The sequence below is a fragment of the Falco naumanni genome, chromosome 19, assembly GCF_017639655.2.
Source record: "Falco naumanni isolate bFalNau1 chromosome 19, bFalNau1.pat, whole genome shotgun sequence".
NCBI classification, from domain to species: domain Eukaryota; kingdom Metazoa; phylum Chordata; class Aves; order Falconiformes; family Falconidae; genus Falco; species Falco naumanni.
Window position 1 is genome coordinate 5,726,464 of NC_054072.1, and position 19,635 is coordinate 5,746,098.

The window sequence follows — 19,635 nt, forward strand, 5'->3', positions numbered from 1 at the left end:
CTCCCCAGCAAGGTACCAGCAAGAGCTGGGATCCTGTGCACTCCCTGATGGGTGCTGAGCACCCCAGCATCTCGTTCTGCCTTATGCTGGGAGTCTGTGCAAGCATCCCTGGTTGAGATGTGGAAGAAGAGCTGCAGATGAGCTCGGCGGAGGTGACACCAGGTGTTTTCCTCTTGTGCCTTTTGCACACCTGTGCTGAGGTCCTGGCTGTAGGTGCTTGGTGGGTGTAGCTTTCAGGATGCCTCGGTAGTTAAGGAGCTTCCCCATCCTCTGACAGCAAAGAAAAGATTAAACAGTAAAAGGATTTAGGGGAAGGGATTGGAGTAGTAGTGATTAAGTCATGGATCAGGATTTGTGATTAAGGAACTCTGACAGCAGTGTGGTGAGCAGTAAATGTGAGGGCAGGATTTCTGCAGGCAGAGATGCAGGCAGCATGGGGCTGAGTTCTGGTGGGCAGGATGTGAATCACGGGTAGCTGCGGTGCTGAGCCGCACAGCTCCGAGCACCTGCCCCCTGCTGCTGGCAGGCCCTTTCCTCTGGGCTCGTTGCTCTTTGGGGGTCTCACGGCTCTGCTGTGCCCTCCTTCCCTCCCAGGGTGAGGGCTGGGGTGGCAGGGGAGAGCAGCAGTGCTGTCAAACCCCTTCCTGCACCTGGCGGTGCGGCAGCTGAGCCCTGGGGAGCGGTTTGCGTTGGGCAGCTTCCCTCTGCCCGGTGTACATCCAGCTCCGCAGCCCTGGCACCACGGCACCGCGGCTGATCCCCACATCCCCTCTGCAGCCCATGACATGCTTATTAATTCAGCACAGCATCCCGTTCCCTTTCACCCCAGGGCCTGCTTATTCACATCTTGCGGTGTTTTTCCTCATGTTGTGCTTCCCTGAATTCCTCTCAGTGATTTTTAACTCTCCACCCAGGTGAGCAGTGACTCCCTGTCACTGCTGCTCCCGCTCGGATGTGCGTGTTTCTGCCCTGGGAGCAGCCACCCCAGGGATGGTCCTGGCCGGCATCTGGCCCTCAGGAGCCTCGCTGGGCTTTGCAAAGCCCCCCAGCACTGCTGCCATCCCGCGTAGGAGCAAGCGGCAGGGAGAGGAAAGGCATAAATGGAGATGTTGGTTGGTCTGCTGGTGTGGTGCAGAACATGCCCTTGGCATGCGACTTATGTACGTTCCCTCCCCTGCATTCATGGGCTTCAAATTTTACAGAAGGTGCTTGAAGCTGGAGTTACGCAGTCATCCTGGCAGGTGGGGAAGCTGAACTTTGGGTCAGTGAGTCTCTTGTAAAATCTGACCCTGGAGCAGCTGTGAGGAGGGGAGAGAAGCCCCTCTGGAAGGGCGTGCATGGCAGGTGGGGGTTTAACCAGCTCCTTTTATCTTTTCAGAGCCAAGTGGCCATGGTGACCTGCTGGTAGGGGAAGCCATCCGGGACAGCTTGCCTGGGAAGCACCCCAAAGATGAGGCTCAACCAGAGATCGGAGCCCCTAAAGCCAGCTTGGATATTAAAGGGGAAACCGACTCCGAAGACTCTTCCCTGACACAGCCGCCAGCTGAAAGCCAGGCTCCAGCTGTGCTGGGAAGCAGGGCTGACGCTGGCTGTGCCGCTGTGCCTGCTGCAGAGCTGGCCCCGGTGCCCCATGCGGGCAGAGCCACCCGGGAACGGGTCATGTCAGGAGAGGATGTGGCGGATGCCAGCACGGGGCTGGTGGAGCCGAAGGCAGATGCCGTAGCCCAGGAGTCCTCGCCCAGCCGGGGCCAGCTCGGGAAAGGAAAATCACTGGGGAGGAAAACAGAAGAATCCACAGAGGAGACCCCGGTGCCCCCAGCATCCTACCGGTTTGACCCTGAGCAGTACGATGAGAGCGTAAACCCCTTTGTGGCAGGGGGCTGCCGGCTGCAGAGCTCCCCCCCGGCGGCCCTGCACCGCTTCCCCCATCCTGGCAGCGAGCTGGGGGGGGACCTGGCCCCGGAGCCCCAAGGGCAGGTCCTGAAACCCGAGGTCGATTTTACAGAGGGGGGAGAGAGCACGGAGGCCAGGAGAGCGACGCCCAGGAAGGGCAGCAAGATCCCGGCCAGCAAGCTGACGCCGAAGAGACACCGGGAGCCCCCCAAAAAACCAGGCGAGGATGCGGAGAGGGGTCCCACAGAGCCACTGCCCCCCCGGGGCTCCCCCCGGCTGAGCCCCGCGCTCTGGGACAGCCCAGGGCTCAGCTCCTTTGGTGGCAGCTCAAACCTGCCGACTCTCCCCAAGGGCTCTTACCAGTTTGACCCTGATAACTTTGACTCCGTGGATCCATTTAAGCCCACCAAGACCCTCACCAGCACCGCCGCCGACTCCTGCCCCACTGCCGATAACAGCCTCAACGAAATCCTCGAGTCTCAGACGCTGGAGGTGCAGGATGATCTCGTGAAAGGCAGAGACTCCCCGAAGAAGCCCAAGTCGCGCCTGATAACGTGAGTGCCGGTGGGCGCGGAGCGGGCGGGCAGCTAGGGGCTGGCAGCCCCCTCTGTTCCCCCGCGCGGGCAGAGCAGCGGTGGCGATGGCGGTGGCGATGGTGCTGCTGTCCCTGTGCCTTCTGAGCGAGCCTGAAATACCGGCGTGCACCTCAGGTTCTGCTGCCACCGCGGTTTTCTCTGCCCCTCGTCCCGGGCGGAGGGGCTGCTCCCCTCTCTGCCGGCACCCCGGTCACTCAGGAGCGGATGGGAGGGGTGGGGGTCCCAGAGCAGCACTGGTGTCCCGGGTCCCAGACAGAGTGGGGTGGGCTGGATCCCGGGACTGGCTTCGCAGGATCACCTCTCTGGGGAACCCTCGGGGCTCCAGCTCGTGGGGTTGAGGTGCAGTTGCTGTGGGGTCATGGAGCCAGAGCAAACCTGTAAGGGGGGCTTGAGCCTGTGGGGTTTGCTGAGTGCCCCTGGGGGTCTTGTAGGTCTTCTGGGTGCAGGTCGGGTTAATCAGATGCTGCTGGGACATTCTGTGAGCTGCCACTGAATTTCTCTTTTTGTAACCAGGGAAGAGAAGAGAGGCCGAGCAGGCAGGTTGTTACTGCTTTTGTCATACCGGCACAGGGGGTAGGGAGCCGGTTGTGCCTTGCTGAACTATTTAGGTACTTTTTTACTTCCTGAACTGTGCTATTTAAAAACCCCTGTGCAGACGGTGACATTTCACAGTGCCTCCTGGGAACGTACACGGCGTTACTCCCCTCCTCTGGGAGCAGGTTCGATGGTTAAACCTTGCTGTTTTCTTGGTATTTCACCTGTTGTATCACAAACGCCCTCCAACCTGCGCCTGGGCGGTGCTGAGGTCTCAGCCTGACTTTGAGATAGTGGCTGGGCTTGGCTCCACCTGCCCCCCTCCGCAGGCAAGGGAGGCAAAGCAGAGGGGATAAAAGCACGAGGGAATAATTGCCCAGTCAATTTTGGGTCTTTCCACGATAATTTGTGATTACACTTAACGTGGGTAATTGGAGCCAGCTGAAAGCAAAAGCAAGAAGTAAGGTTAAAAAGGGAAATTTTAGGAGCACGGAGCTTGTGGCTGATTCGGCAGTAAAACCGAAACCAGCCATCGCTCTGCTAATGGGTTCTCTGGTGGGAAGACTAGAGTGGGTTTTTACAGAGAGAGCAGATAAAGCCTGGCAGGCAAAAGTAGGGGCATGTTGGGTGTTTTTCTCCTAGAAATACTTTGCAGAGGGTTGATGGGTTTGTTAAGAGCCGGCATTCCCGTGTGTGACCGCAGCCGAGCAGGAGCTGGCGGTGAGGGGGAGCAGTGGGGAATTTTCAGACTCCTTCTCTGTCACCTGGGCTGCTCCGGGTGGTCACCTCCCTGGCAGAGTTGAATCTCACCCCACTGCTGCCAATAGCAAATGCAGAATCAGAGCATCCTTTATCTGCGTGTTCCTTCCAAAAAGACAGAGCTGGGCAACTCGCTGTGCTTCTCCAGATGAGAGTTAATATCCCAGGTCTTTTCACACACTCTTCTTCTCTCCATCTGTCTGTCTCTCTCCCTGTCCGTGCTTTGGTGCATCAGGACTACTGAACAAGTGAAATTTCTCTGTTTTCTGTTGTAAGTACTCTCTTCTGTATTTCTTTCTTCTTTTCCTTTGCTGGTTTTTGTCCTTTCTCTGGGTGTGTGCTGGCCCCACTCGTCTCCATGGCATGCAGGCTCCTTCTTGCCCTTTGACTCGTGCTCTCCGCTGTCTGATTTGTGCCCAGCACCTCCCAGGCCAGGCCCCCGGGGCAGCTGAGCCTGGGGAGGTCCTGGGAGCGAGGGAGGAGAGGAGAGCTGCACCGGAGGCGTGCGCCTGTGCTTGCTCCCGCAGCATGCCGGCTCGCAACACCTTTTGATGATGCACAAGTCCTCGAAACCAGCGCGTCAGCTGAAGGAGGGGGAGCAGGTTTCTGTACAGTCCAGGTCCCTGTGAAGATGGGTAGATTTTAGTCCTGGAGATGAGAGTGTCTTTTACCCCCTCCCACGCAAAACCACCAGGGAGGCAGCTGCTCTAGAGGGGTAGGGTGGAAAGCATCAGCTGGGAGGCAAGAGAGTCAGGGGGGCTATCTCCTCCAGCTCTGGGATGTGCCAGGTACTTGGAGCTCTGCCCTCACAGCCGGCTCCGAGCAGGGCTCTCCGTTAGATCTTTGATGGCCGCCAGAGCTGATTTGCTTAAGGCTCTCCTCTGAAGCATCCCTCCTGTGCCCAGAGCTGGGGTGGCAGAGCTGATCTGTAAGATCATGGACGGGTTAGAAAGCACGGCTTGAGTAAAGCAGCCTTTGCTCGCTGCCCCGCGACCTGCACTGCTGCAGCAGGGCTGTGCTGTACCCCCAGCATGAGCAGCCCTGCGGTGGGACACCAGTGAAATATCGAGTGCCCCGTGCTGTGCCATCCCGGGCTTGCTGCTGGCCTGCACTTCCATCCCGTGGGGAGGGCACGCAGGAGGGGCTGGGGTTACCCCCATTTAGTCTCCCGGTGATGCTCGGTGTCCCTTGCAGATTGTCAGACCCTCTGGCCTCATCTGGGCTCTGCTCTTGTGCAAGGAGAGTTGGAGGAAGAAGCGTGCTGGGCTTCGTTCCTGATCTTACACTGTCCATCCCAATGCTCTCCTTGTCCGCTTAGTGCCGCCTGCCATGTGCACGAGCGGGATTAGAGCTGGGCTCAAGCACTGACATCTGTGTCTCGGCCGAGAATGGATCCGCCTTTGTACAGCGCGATGTTCAACAGTGGATGCTGTCTCTTAACACGGGACCTGCAGCCCGGCGGGTCCGTGCGTGCACCAGGCGGTGCTGCCTGCCTTCGGGTTTGTCCAGCTGTAAACACTGGTGGCCCCTGCGTGGGTGGCTCTGTGCGTCCTCGGGGGCTGCGGCGCGGAGCTGGGGCTGTCAGCCTTGGCTGTCTTCTTCCCATTTCCCCGTCCCCTTGAGCTACAGAGCTGTTGTCTTGGTGTTGTGGGGGGAGAGCAAACCAGCTACCGGTTGGTGTGGTAACACCGGCCCCAGGAGATGGGGCAGAGCAGAGGTGGAGAAGGACGCGGTGAGCTGCGGTTTAGCTGCTCGCGTTAGGGCATGATGGAGAAAAAAGTCAAGAGTGATTTTTCAGTGCGACCCAGGCGTGTGTGTCAGTGTACAAACAAAATTTCCATGTGCTGTGCCATGCTGGTCATCATGCTGTGCTGGTACACGTGTGCAATGGGATGGGGAGACTGGAGAGCGAAGTGAGTGGGGGGATTCTTCAAACCTAGGAGGAGCTCACTGCAATCCTGCTCAAGCTTCTGCCCGTGTCCCTGGGCAGAGATCCCTCCCCAGGAGTATCTGCAGTGTCGCACGAGCTGCCTCCAGCTCAGCAAATATTGTCTCCTGGGGGGTTCGGGCATGGCAGCGGGCCGTGGGAGATTGCTAAACGTGGAGGGAGAGGGTGCAGAGATGCGGGAGGAGAACGCGTGCTCTCCTTCGCATGCCGGGGTGCGTGTCGTCTCATCGCTGACTCCCTCAGCCCCCATGGGCTTCAACGGCACAGACCCTGTGCCACACATGGCCATTCCCACCGGGACTGTCCCTCCGCTGCCAGAGCTGATCCAGGATGCTGGTGCCTGGTGTGTCAGGATGCGGCTGTGCCTGCAGCCCTGCGCAGATGGACTCCGGGATGGCACGTTTTGAGGAATGAGGAACAAAGTTCCAGGGAGAGCTTCCTCACTGGAGAGCATCCAGCCACGGGACCACTGGCAAGATCAACCTGAGCTAAACCTTCTCCCCCCTGCAAGAACCTTCTCCCACCTGCAGGCCCTTCTCCCTGGGACAGCGTTTGCACCTGGCGGATGGAGCGTTGGAGGCAGAGTGGATTGCCCTGGGGCTGTCCCGCAAGCAAAGCAGAGCTCTCTGCCCAGCAACCATCTGCCCCAGCCGTGCAGGTCCGACTCACGTGGAAGACATGTCCCAGACAAACCACCAGCTGCAGAGACAGGGCATGAGGCAGCCTGGAAGTGGTTCCTTCCTGTAGAAAATCAGTGTGCACTGAGGCCTCAGGATGCCGTCACGCTGGATGCACAGGGTGAGGGTGCAGCAAGGGAAAGCTGTCTTTGCCAGCTTCTTGGCAATTGCGTCTCTCGCCGTCAGCACCTCGGGGTCCTTTGTCAGATCTTCACCTTCAACAGGAATAAACACCTCAAAGACGAACCCAATTTGCTCTGTAGTCGTGTGTTTTACTTGCTTGTTCCTCCCGTTCATTCCAGAACTTGCTCTGCCTCGATATTTCACTGGTGAGCGGGGTTGCTGGCACGCGGCGGGGTGCAATGCTAGCGCTGGGGCTGCTTCCCCTTGCTTGGGCTGTCTTACACGTGCCCCTGCTTCCCTCCCACACAGCCCCCGTGAGCCCGCACCTCAGCTGGCTGCTTCTGTCTCCCCTGCAGGAGCGGCTGCAAGGTGAAGCAATATGAAACACAGCCCCTGGTCCTGGATGTTTGCGCTCAGGTATGTGGGGTCTGGCCGCAGGGCTGGCCGCAGGGCGTGGGGATGCTCCGACGGCCTGGGCAGCGGCGTGCACGGGGAGAGCTGGGCTGGCTGAGCTTTGGGCTGCTGTGTGCCTGCAGCCGTGCCCGGCCAAAGGGCCAGTTCCCTGGAAGGGGCAGCTCCCAGCGGGGGGAGAGCATCTTCCCCATGGGTGGTTCCTGGTGGGGAGGGAGGGAGGCTGTGCTTGAATCAGGATGAGCCCGTCCCAGTGGGGTTCCTGTTCATGCCCAGTAAATGCTCTCTGTTCCATATGGTTCATTAGGGACCTTGGGTGAGCTGTCCCCAGTGTGAGCAAAACACTGTGAGCTCTGTGGTCAGGTTAATAGATTTTGTGTGTTGATTGCTTCTGTCCCTGGCACCATGTGTTTCCTTCTGCCAAAAACCGCTGAGGAGCTGGTGGGGAGCAGCTTGTTGGTTGGTGCTAAGCCTCCCATGCCTTCTACAGACTGTCCAGCAACCTGGGTGCCTGATCCCCACAGATTAGCTCCATCCTACTTAACTGCATGCCTTGATCCTGCAGGATGAAGGAGTATTGATCTCAGAAATCCCAGATATTGCAAATCGGGATGGACACGCCACTGATGAGGAGAAGCTGGCCTCCACCACCTCTGCGCAGAAACCGGCCGGGCTGGAGAAGAAGGGCGAGCCAGAAGATGACCTGGAGTACTTTGAGTGCTCGAATGTTCCTGTGCTGGTAGCGAAGCACGGCACGGAGGCAGGTGAGGAGCATTCCCGCTGCCTCTGGCTCTGGGGATGCACCACGCATGCACCCAGGCCACCTCTGCAGCCTCTGGCAGTGAATTGGTGCTGTTGAGGCGACGCAGCTTCGTCACTATTTACGCTGACAGAGCTAAAGGCTACCATAAATTATAATGAAACTGCCAGTGGTTTATTATCTGCAGCATTTGCATTATGGAAAAATCACGGTGCAGGCTGTGTTTGTGCAGAGCACCCTTCCCACGGTAGGACGCGGCTCGGCCGGCAAGGCTCCCTCCCCGTGGCGCAGGCTGCCATGCAGCCGTGCTGTGGGTGCCCTCCTGAAACCAGTGCTGACCAGTGAGCCAGGATGAGGGCTGGGCTGAGCAATCACGCCACTTGGCTGGGGTGCTCCAGCTTCGTGCCCTGCACAAAGCCTGTGCCAGGAGCAGAGCTGCCGGGACTCTGCGTCCCAGCACAAGGGCTATGCTGGATGGAGATCTCATTGTGGCTGCAGAAAATCTCCACTAATGCTCCTGGCAGTATTTTTCTGTCCGTCTCCTATGTAATTAGCCTCTCTGACCAATCCATTAAAAAATAATTAAAAGCCAAGCAACATGACATTTAATCAATAGCAAAGTTATAGGTGCAAGCAGGAGAAATGGCCGCGTGGAAGGTTTGCAGCTCTCCCCTGCGCGAGGACCTATTAATCATTTCTCCTGAATGCTGTGCAGAGCTGTAGGCTCTCAGGAGAGGGAAACAGTCCTTTATCTCTCCAGGGAGGAAAAACCTGACAGTCAGCAGAGAGGCTGGGAGGTTTTATTTATTGCTGCTGGCCTCAGAGGGCCAGGCAGGGGTGGGCCGGCTGCAGGGCTGGTGCTGTGAGCTGTGGCGTGCAGCCCCTGACCAGGCACAGGGGTGAATGGGGGGAGATAGCAGGAGGTGTGCAGACACCAGCATTACTTTGCCTCTTCCTTTCCTAGCTGGGCTCTTGCGACACACTTTTCTGTGCCCAGTTAACACGTGCATAGCCAGTCGTGTCTGCAGTTGTTTGAGCGAGGTCCATAAATTACCTCCCGTGCAATGTGAGACGGCATGGTGTCCCGCGCGTTGCAGACGGGAGGAGACAGATTTTTTTCTTCTCTCTGCTGCTGTTGAGAATAGCAGGGGCCATGTGGCAGCTCCTTTGGGTGCCGGGCCCAGCTGGCGTGGGCTGAGGCTTGTGCTATCCAGAGTGGCCCGAGCAGCTGGGCTTCACTCCAGGGATGCATCCTGCCCACGCTGGCCAGCAAAGTGCAGAATGTCCTGTGCATCTTCCTCCATCCTCCTCGTTCCCCCGCAGGCTCCGGGGTGGCTGGCATGGGTGGCAGCTGTGGGGACACAGGGACCGGCTGAACTGCCACCAGAGGGGAGTGTTGGCTCCCACTCCAGGGAGTGCAGGAGGAGAGGCTGGCAGAGGTGCAGGATGCATCCTCCCAGCAAGGGCAAGAGCTGGGGGCAAAGAAACCTTTTGGGAGGGGAAGCTCAGGGGATGTAGGGGCTCAGGGGTATCCGCCTGCACCCCAGCAAATCTGTGTGTGCCGCCAGGATCTTGTTTCCAGGTAGCTAAAAGGTTGTATTTCCTTGTCTCTAGGCTTTGAAAAGGAGATCTCCAAGCAGGTGGAAAAGGATGGGCCTGGCATCTTCCCTGTAAGTGCCTCTTGCTTCCCTCTCCCGCTCCTGCAGGGATGCTGGGCAGGGCGGTGGGGCTGCGGGAGGGCTGATCCCCCTGCACCCCAGCTGCTGCCTGCCCCGCCGTGCCTGGCGGTGGTGGGAAGCTGCGGCACACGTTGCTGCTCAGCCTAGAAGTGCTACCAAAACCTCTTTGAAATGAGTTTCCGTGAGAACTAAAATTATTGAAAAGTCCGTGCAGGGACTTGGTAAAAATAGTGGTGATTTCCCAGCAGGCCAGGACGAGCCTGGCAGAGGATGGCTCCCTCCCGGGTGGGCACTGCTGCTTGTGAGAGAGATGCTGGGCAGGGAGCCAGGCTGGTGAGGAGCCAGGGTTGTAGCCGTGGGAGGGCAACGAGAGCAAATGTGGCGTTTGGAAGTGGATGAATGACAGTGAAAAGACAGCTCAGCTGCAGGACAGGGGCTGTGCCTCACGTGGAGGAATCCAGGGCTGGCTCTGACGGCCAGCTGGTGCCTGTGCATTCTGCAAGGCATCCTCAAACTCTGCCTTTCAGGAGGGCAGCTGACACCAGAGATGGGGGGGATGAATAAAAAAAAACCCCTGGTTCTGCCACCACCGGTGACCCTGGCACCCTGGCAGTGGCACATGGGAGCTGTTGGTGTAGCCCCAAGACTCCTCCACTGTAGGGGGGACCCCGTACCAGCTTAGCCGCCCCTGGCCAAAGCTGCTGGAAGTGACAAGCAGATGACAGTGAGATTAGCAACATCAGCAAAATTAGCTTCTCTGAGACAGATTTAACCGTGCTAAGCCCCACAAGGACATTAGGCAAAGTGAACCTTTTGTTTGGTGCTGGGGAGAGCGCGGGCAGGCTCTGCTCCTGCAGATGAGCTGAGGTCATCCCAAAAACTCCCGGCATGGGAGGATTTGCGGTGGGACGGGCAGTGGGCACAGGTACTTGCAGGTCTCCAGGTGCACGCCTGCTTTTGGGAGATGTGGTGGGAGGCTGTGGCCAAAACCACACAGGGCTGAACCTCCCCAGTGCTGAGCTGCCCGGACCCAAACCTGCAGCTGGGGGTGACGCTGGGGGTGGCCCTTGCCACTGGCCATCACTCGCCCACTGCAGGCAGCAGAGCTGGGAGAGCCGTGAAGGGCTTGGTTGTGCTTGAACCTGAGCAGCAAAGCACAGGGGAGGAGGGGAGGGCAAGAAATGCTTTAGTGCTCTCGTTTCCAAAAGCAGACTGCCTCCTGCAAAGCACTTCTCTATTTATGGCCTGGCAGCTGGTTCCCAAGGAGATGGCTGCATGGGGCTGTCACTTCGGCTTGGATGATAAAAGGAGGAACAGGCGGTGGTGTAAGCCTCGGTTTGAAGGAATGCTTTTCTGGAGGCCTTTCAGGCTGCAGGACCCCCCCCCCCCGAGGGAAGGGATGCGGCCAGCATCCAGGGAGCTCTTCCCACAGCTTGGTTCCTGCAGCTGCAGCGCTGGTGCAAAGGAGCTGGGCTCTGGGGGAGAAAGCCGTGAGTGATGGGGGTGCAACCACCCCTACCCTTGTAGGAGTACCCATAATGGAAACGAGGATGCCGGGAGCCCTGCGTGACCATCTCCAATTTTGCAGCTCTTCCAGAGCATGGGATGAGCGGGGCTGTCCCTCGGGAAGGAGTGGGAACAGCCTCACAGCTGGGTCAGCCCGACACTTGCTTTGCAGGGAGGTGAAGCCTGCTCCCCCTGCCAGCTCCCCTGCGCGTTCCGGGCAATCAGCAAGGCCCAGCAAATGTCCTTGCAGCTGCTGGCAGCACTGTGGATGCGTCAGCTGCAGTGATGTCTCCACCTGACTCGGAGGTGATGGAGACTGGCGACCCCGTGCAGCCCCCCTGCGTGTGGCTCACAGCCAGCAAAGATCCTCCAGGCTGGAGATATTTTTAAACCAACCACGGGGAAGGTGAAGGGGTGTCAGATGTGAGCACATCTCTGCTCAGAGCTGGGTCTCCTCCTTCCGAAATGGGCTCTTACTGGGTCTTCCCTTCAGGATGCTGCTTTCTGGGGGTAGCCTGTGGGTGTCCCACAGCCCGACTCCAGCTCCCAACAAGCGACTGGGCACTAAAGTGCACTAAAACTAAAACTGAGCTGTCGGTGTGTGCAGGTAGAGAGGTTTGGTGCCTGAACAGAGGCTGATAAGATGGGGGAGAACACACCAAACAGGGCAGGTGGCGTGAAAAGAAAATGCACACAGCATCCCAGCTGGGTAATTCCCCCTCAGGGCAATGCCGGGCTGTGCTCCTTGGACAAGTCCCCTGCAGCCATCACCAGCGTGAACAGGAGTGAGAGTCCCCTGGACAGCATCTGCCTCAGTGAGTCTGAGAAGACAGCCGTGCTCACGCTTATCAGAGAGGAGGTAATTGCTGGGAACCCTGTCCTCCCCGGGTGCACCCCAATGTGGCAGCCCCCCAGGGCTGCCCCTCTGCTGGGGGGAGCAGGGGCAGCTCTGCTCTGCCTCGGGGAGGTCCCCTGCGCATCGCAGGCGTGGGGCAGGAGAGAGACCACCCAGAGCACATCCCAAGGGTCCTGTGTCTGCTGCGACCTAGATAATCACAAAGGAGATTGAAGCGAGCGAGTGGAAGAAGAAATACGAAGAGAGCCGCCAGGAAGTCTTAGAGATGAGGTAAAAGTTTTCTCCTCGCACATTCGCCTGCCAGCGCCCTGTGCTCTATTCCCCATCCGGAGGTGGGTTAGCGGGGCCGTAATGGGATGACACGGCTTGGCATCGTCAGGGTGGGATGTGTTAGGAGACGTGTACTCTTTGTGCTTGTGCCGTGTCAAGCCTGCCGGTTTCTTTGTTGCAGGAATAAAATCCCATTAGCTGTGCTGGTTTGAGATGGAGCTTAGCATGGAGCAGCGATGATGGGCACTGCAGCTGGGGCTGTGCAGACAGGCTGCTGCTTGGGCTGCCTGTGTGGCAGGGGGAGGGGGCGGCTTGCTGGCAACAGAGCTGTAGGTGCATGTCTGCAAAAAACTGCTGCCTCTTACCTGTGGTTGGGTTTTTTTCTCCTTTTCTTCTAGGAAAATCGTGGCTGAGTATGAGAAGACCATTGCCCAGATGATAGGTAAGGTGCCGTCGCCTGGCCGGGCGTGCGGGGCCAGGGAGCTGGCTGCCACAGCTGTCCCCCCTCAGTCACCATGTCCCCACTGTTTATTCTCTGTCACAGAGGATGAGCAGAGGACAAACATGACATCTCAGAAGAACATGCAGCAGCTCACGATGGAAAAGGAGCAGGCTCTGGCAGACCTAAACTCGGTGGAGAGGTCCTTGTCAGATCTCTTCAGGAGATATGAGAACCTGAAGAGCGTCCTAGAAGGCTTTAAGAAGGTCCTTACCTTGGTTTCCTCTTTCTCCCTGTAGTCTTGGTCCTAAGACACAGGGTTCCCGTGCAGCATTGCCCCACTTTGCCCCACACTGCAGCACCGTGGCCCTCCCGCCCCATGCAGTGCTGCTTCAGATGCCCCAACCCTTGCTTGGAGGGCTTCTTGCTTGCTTTCATCTGTGCACTTTCTGATAAAATGAGCAAAGAGTCTTTCAAATGCCACAGGGAGACAGTGTGGGGAGCTGGGCTCACGGGGAGCTGGCTGTTCCTGGCACTCTCCTGCTGAGCTGCTGGCCCTGGAGCATCCTGCCCTGGGCAGAGCTGCGGCCAAGGGAAGGCAGGTGCCAGGGCAAAGTGCCCCAAGAAACTCTGCCTCCATCTACACACTGTTTTTCCATGCTGCCAAGGTGGATAAGGGGCTCCAGCATAAGGGAGAAGCTGATTCTATTTAAAGCCTTTTCCTTTGATACTCAGGCTGTATCGTCTCATCAGGGCAGCATCTCTGTGCTCAGTCCCCGTGCAGATGGATGTACTTTTTTTTTTTTTTTTTTCCTCCCAGAATGAAGAAGCTCTGAAGAAGTGTGCTCAAGATTATTTAACCCGGGTCAAGCAAGAAGAGCAGCGGTATCAGGCCCTGAAAGTCCATGCAGAAGAAAAATTAGACAAGTAAGGGCATGCATGAGGTTCATGAGGTTGCTGGGTGCTTAAAGACCTTGTAGGGCAGTGTTTTCATTTGGCTTTCCTGAGGCTGGAAGGCAGGAGCTTATTGATGTGAAAAGCTGCCTTTTACAACCTCAGGCTCAAGTGACTTTAAATGGCTGTAAGTAAGCCAGCACAAATCCCTGAATGGATTCTCTGATCTCTGCTTACTTTTTTTTTTTTTTTTTTCTAATGGAGAAAGTGAGGTTCATGGTCTATTTACAGTCACTTAGCAAGGTCCACATTTGAGGGCTCACGTTTGTGGTGTAGGGGATGTGCAGCTACCAAGGCTCAGCTGACAGCTCGCCAACACATGGTAGCCCCCAGGGAAGTCGGTGAGGAACTGGTTTAGCTTCACTCTGAGAAAGCAGAGTTTCCATACAGGAGTTTGGGGGGGGGGGGGGGGGTGAATTAATCCAGTTTCATGCAGGTTTTCCCTATGGGAAAACCACCTCTGATGCATCCAGGCAAGCAGGAGCTGGGCTCTGCTGACACCACGTGCTCTGACGTGCCGCGGTGCCGCTCCTGCCTGCACCTGGGTGTGATCCCTGTCCCCTTCTCTCCAAACGCCACCGCAGAGCCAACGAGGAGATCGCCCAGGTGCGCACCAAGGCCAAGGCAGAGAGCGCGGCGCTGCACGCTGGGCTTCGCAAGGAGCAGATGAAGGTGGAGTCCCTGGAGCGAGCCCTCCAGCAGAAGGTAACGCGCCTGCCCTGCCTCCTCTCTGCCAGCCGTGCTGGCTGTGCTCTGCATTTCCATTTTGCTGCCCTGAGCATCCTGTGGGTGCTGGAGGGGTCCTCCAGGATTTTGGCCCGGAAAGTGTTTGTGGTTTCGGTTTTGGGGGTGTTTCTTTGCTTGTTTTGTTCGTGTTTTGTGGGTTGATTTATTTTTTTCTTTTTATAAAATGTACAACTGCGTCCTCTCGCAAGGAAGGAGGTGCAGACTCTGCCCAGGCGTAGGCATGGCTGTGTGCAGTGATGTGGCTGCTGGTTCAGGGCTGGCATGTGTTTGGCTGTCCTGGGGCACGGGCAGAGCTTGCTCACAGGTGCCCACTACCAGACATATGGGCTGAGCCGAGCAGGGTGGGCTGCAGCTGGGCAGCGACGGGTGTCTGTGCAGCTCTGGGGTGTGTTGAGGGTGAGGAGGGCTGAGCCCAGGGCTCCCCGTAGCATCTGGGTGATGCACCAGAGAGCTGTTGCAGGGGCAGGTTGTAGGAGCCAGCTGCCCCTTCCCGCGCTGGCTCGGTGGCAGATGGTCCCGAGTGTTATCCTCCATCTGTGATGCTGCAGGGGTCCTCAAGATCTGCTTTTCTTCCAGAACCAGGAGATTGAGGAGCTGACCAAGATCTGTGACGAGCTGATAGCGAAGCTGGGAAAGACAGACTGAGTCTCACCGCCCCTCGTCCAGCACTCTGCACTTGGCTGCTTTTCTTGTAACGTCAAGCACCTTGCCTTATTGCCCAGGACCCCCCCCCCCCTCCCCCCCAGCAGAGAAGCACACACGTCCAGCTGCCTGCTCCGCTCGGCTGCCGGACCCTGCGGCCCCCGTGCAGAGCCAGTCCCTGCGCTGTCCCTGCCTCTGTCTCCCAAGGGCTCTGGGGCTGTGTTCCCTGTGGTCAGGCTGGGCATGCGTGTCCCTCCTGGTGTCCGTAGCAAGTGGCTGCCCTGCCGTCCACCTGCACGGATGCCAGCTCTCAGCTGGGAGGTGACACCCTGGGCTCTGTCCCCCTCAGCTGGGCTGGGTCTAGTGGTGCCCCTACACATGCTGTCACTTACTGTCCTCACGTGCTCAACTGCACGAGTCCAGCCCTGCCTAGCAGGTCCTGCCCCGGGATGCGGGTGATGCCAGGCTCGGAGCCACTGGCCCTTGCACTGGAAAGAGGAGCTGGCCCATGCGTGCACGGCTGGGGAGGCAGTGAAGGGGCTTGGGGACCCCAGGCACCTGCTACAGGTGGTCTGGGGCCACCAGCCTGGATCCCTGGGCTGAAGCAGCCTCCTGGTAGATGGAGTGGTGTTGGGAGAGATGGTGGTGTTGCCGGAGCTGGTCCTGGTCTCTGGTACATGGGTGAAACAGCACAGCACATCCTCATCCCTGGCTGTGCCAGCCTTGGAGGAAGGAAGCCAATGTCTCTGCATTCGTGCACTTTATTAGCATTTATGAGCACTTGGGCTCTCTTCTCACTTCTTCCCGTCGGGCAGGGTCCTGCTACGTGTCTCATTTCCTCGGGAGCATGGATACGGCCACTTAACCAGTAGTAACTCAAATCCTCTCAAAGGAGAACCTAGCCAAGGGGAGGACAGGAGGCTTCTGCCCCAGGAGGTATTGGAGAAACAGGGGAAAATGCTGGTTCTGGAGAGCTGGGACTTGTCCGTCCACCTTCCCCACCCTGCCCGCAGCCCTGGCACCTCCTGAGGCTTGTTAGGGTAGAGTTTCTAGTCTGCTTTGAAATGTGCAGAGCCCAGCCCCTTGCTGTTGGCTCCCCACACCTAGTGAGGTTAGTTCCCCACTTTGGATGGTGCAGGAGGAAGGAAGCAAACCCTGAACTGCTTCATGATTCTGCTGACTTCAGGGTCCTTTCGCCAGCTGGTACAGAAAGGCAAGGAGGAGCGCAGTACTGCCCGCGGTCTTGCACTGCTGTCAAAAATGCCCTTACAGCACTGAATATTAAGAGAACTAAATACAGGCAAAGGCAGATCCAGACAGCAGTAAAAGACACTTTGAAATCTGTCTGGATGCAGCCCAAAGTCTGAGTTTCCCCGCCAGCAGGCTGCCTGCTCTGTTTCAGAGGTGTTTACTTTTCTGGACACACCAAGCTCCAGCAGAATTGCTGAGGTTGCCTTTGCACTGTGCTGAGGACCAGGGGGCTCTGGAGTGATGCATCGTGTTTAAATCCCTGCGTGGGTCCTGTGCGCGCCTTCCCAGTAGCACCATTGCACGAGCCAGCCTTGCCTGGCGAGTTTTGCTGCTGTGCACGCTGTGCAGTGCCACATCCTCCTGGCCGTGGTGCCTGCCAGCAGGCACCTGTGGCCAATGTATTGGGGGTGCTGGGGGCTGGGGGTGATGCCCCTTGGGGTCAGTGCAGGACCATCCTGTCCTGCAGAAGGGCAGATCAATGGGACCAGGCAATAGCTGCAGTGGTGGAGGATTCTCTGCTGTCGCCTTGATAGTCATAAAGCATCAAATAAGGGAAGTATTTGCTGTTTGGACTGTTTCCTACCCAGCCTTTCTAAGACTTTCACAAACTTTTTTGCTGCTACCTTTTTGTAAAAGAATCCAGCTGTTTTCCTCCTGTTTTCTAATTCCCCGTGTTGAGCATGCAGTGCAAACATCTGTTTAAATCAGAGCCATACAATTGGTATATATTTTATTAGTTATATTATATATAGAGAGAATTTATTATACACTTAAGCAGACAAAGAAGCTGGTAGCCTGTCCTAGTACGCAGACCAGGACTGTTCACCGTGTTCCCAGTTATCCCAGTGAACAGGCTAGTAGCTGGGTGGTGGGAAAGCTGATGGCTGACCCCGCTCAGAGCTGTGCCCCTGTGGCTTTATGCTGGCTGAAAGGAAAAACCTTTTTTCCCCGTTTTTTTTTCTTTTTCTTTTTTTTTTTTGCGCCCCGCCTTTGTCCTCCCCACACTTCCCTCTAATAAGCTGGTACAAAAGCATCTGTCAGATGATCTGCGAAGACTCTGGGGAGTCAAAGATGCCAGCCCCATCCCACTGGAGTGTGGCTCCCCACCAATTTCATCAGTTTGGGGGTCTGCAGACTGCTCACTTCTCCTGTGTCCAGCTCCAAGGCAGCATTCCCGCCTGGATGCAAGTGTCCCTTTCCTGGCTGCCAGGCTTCAGCAGGGTGGTGGTGACAGCAGGGAGTGACCCCAGGAAGGTGCTGCCCCTCTGGACCTTCTGAGGGTCTGTGCAGGTAAATGAAAGCCCTTGAGACCCAGGGGTTTGTTTGGGAGTTGGGTTTTTCTCTTTGCAGCCCTTCAGAAACCGAAGGGACCAGGTCACTGCAGAGCAGGGCGCTGTGCAGGCTCTCAGGGCTTCTTCTGGTTTGGCACATGGGTTTGCCATCGTGCCCGTAGCTGCGCTTGAGGTCCCAGCGTGAGGCTGATGGAGCCAGAGCAGGTGGCAGCCCCCGGGCAGGGACGGTGGCAGCCCCTCAGCCCTGGGCTCTGCGTGGGGGCACGCTGCACCACGTGCTGGCTTTACGCACGGTGTAACGCCCCAGCCCCTCTGCGGGAGTGTGTACTTGCCGCCCTAGCGCAAGGGATAACTCAGGTTCTGTGTGCGCCGTGGCCAGCCAGGGCCAGGTTTGCTCAGCCGGAGGGTCAGCACCGAGCACAGCAACCGGCTCGGGGCATTGGGCTCGCTGGGAGCCTGACCCGAGCGTGTCTGGTGGTCAGTCTCTAGGCAGGGGTGTTCTGGCCCTCGGAGGTGGCAGATGATTGCAGAAGTTTGGTTTTCACCACTCGGCACTTCCCCAGAACCCCAACCTGCGTACAGTGCAATCCGTGCTGCAGTCGTGCCCCTCTGGCAAAGCGAAGCCGCCGGGAAGGTCAGGCTGCCTGCGGGGAGCAGCTTCCACGTCCGTACTCCCCGCGGGCAGCATGCGCCCCGTCTCTGCTCCTGGTGTCTCCTGCTCCCACTTTCGCTGCCTCCCTCACCCCAGTGCTGTTGCGTTCCTGTGCCTGTCAGCATGCACTTCCAGTCTGGGCAAAGAAGATTCCTAAGGAATGATTTATTAACTATAATATGGTTATAGTTACATATATAAATATATATATATAATGGTTATAGTTATATATAATAGAAGGCGTGTGTTTGTCAACGGGCAGGGCCGTTGCCCCCTGTGTGCCACTCTCCGCGTGCGGAGCTGGTGGCACTGGGGCTGGCTTGGCCCTGGAGCTCCCGCTCGGCAATGCCGCAGAGGCGTGATGCCGGCACCGGCTCACCGGCGGCACTGGGCCGAGCTGGGAGCTGGCAGCAGGAGCAGTGCACGGCGTTCAAACGCTGCCCGGCTGCTCCAGCCAAGATGTGTGACCAGCGCGGGGAAATCTGCAGGTACCTGCGCGTCGGGAGCGCAGCCTGGTTGTGTGTGTTGTCTTTTTTCTTGCAGTAGAATTTAAATACCCCTTTCTGACAGTGGTGGGTGCCTGCCTGTAAGCCGCTAGTGTTGCTGTTTGCAAGTGTGCATCTGCCAGCAGATCTCTGTCTGCAGTGAAGTGCCAACAAGTAACCACCCCGACTGCAAATCCCTCCCACCCATCCCTCCGGTGTGCCCCCACCCCAGGCAGGAACTTTCTCTGCATTGACTACTATCCCCATCGCTCCAGACCATGTATGTAACTGCCATCGCCATCAATTTTATATGTACAATAATTTCCCTTTTATATGTCAGGTAAATATTTGTAAGAGTTATACTCACACAAATGAGATTATTATAATGATTACTAATATATTTTTTCCATGTTTCATTGCCTGAATAAAAATTGTGTTTATCACTCTTGAAAGCCTCCTTGGTGTTTGTAAGGTCAGTGAAGGGCTTTTGGAGAAGCTGGCTTTATCTTCCAGGATGGGCCCTATTCTGCCTCTTTTTAATGTGGTTTACAATGCAGTTGGTTTCAAATAATCATTGTTATCATCTGTTCCTGAAGGGTGTGTTCATCAGCTCTGAAATTCAGACCTGAGACGACTTTGATGCCCCCTTGACTCCTACCATGCCGCAATGATGCTCCCGGCAGGTTTTGCTGAACTGTGCGCCAGTGAGCTTGGCCAGGAGGAAGAGCTGAGGGCTGCGGCAGGACGCTGGGCAGTGGGACTCTGCTTCATCCCTGGGCTGACCCCGATAACCTTCCGTGGCCTTGGGTAAACCCCTCTGTAAGGACAGAGACTGCCCTGCCCAGCCAAGGGCTGGGTGAGCACAGGGGCGGCTCCACTGGACTCCCAGCCCTTTATGGGTTTTCAGTTGTTCTCTTGCACTTCTCTTTGGGTGGATTGGAAACTTTGGAGGCTCTTTCCCCAGCTTGGCTGCTGCAAATGGCAAGGAAGGGATTATTCTTTGGATGGAGCAGATGGGCTTGATCAGGATCTTTGAAAGCCACCACAAGGTACTCTGGAGATGGAGAGGGTTCCCATAGCAGGCGCCAGTGAGATGCAGTGCAGAGCCCAGCCCAGCAAGTGTGGGCAGGTCTGGCCAACTCCACAGGCACCGGACCACTG

General features: G+C 57.3%; 1 protein-coding gene across 3 annotated transcripts in view; it reads left to right on the forward strand.

Moving 5' to 3' along the window:
- The window catches only part of TACC1 (transforming acidic coiled-coil containing protein 1), a 33,730-nt gene extending 14,813 nt beyond the window's left edge, over positions 1–18,917 (forward strand). For 2 of the 3 annotated variants that reach the window (XM_040617921.1, XM_040617919.1), the window contains exons 3-14: positions 1,379–2,447; positions 4,018–4,053; positions 6,887–6,947; positions 7,507–7,705; positions 9,316–9,371; positions 11,611–11,745; positions 11,936–12,012; positions 12,411–12,454; positions 12,557–12,717; positions 13,272–13,378; positions 13,990–14,110; positions 14,729–18,917. In XM_040617921.1, coding sequence (XP_040473855.1) covers positions 1,379–2,447; positions 4,018–4,053; positions 6,887–6,947; positions 7,507–7,705; positions 9,316–9,371; positions 11,611–11,745; positions 11,936–12,012; positions 12,411–12,454; positions 12,557–12,717; positions 13,272–13,378; positions 13,990–14,110; positions 14,729–14,797 — 2,135 coding nt within the window. In that variant the 3' untranslated portion in view covers positions 14,798–18,917. The remainder of the gene's footprint in view (positions 1–1,378; positions 2,448–4,017; positions 4,054–6,886; positions 6,948–7,506; positions 7,706–9,315; positions 9,372–11,610; positions 11,746–11,935; positions 12,013–12,410; positions 12,455–12,556; positions 12,718–13,271; positions 13,379–13,989; positions 14,111–14,728) is intronic. The other variant, XM_040617920.1, reaches the window with a different exon arrangement.
- The last annotated feature ends 718 nt before the right edge of the window (positions 18,918–19,635 follow it).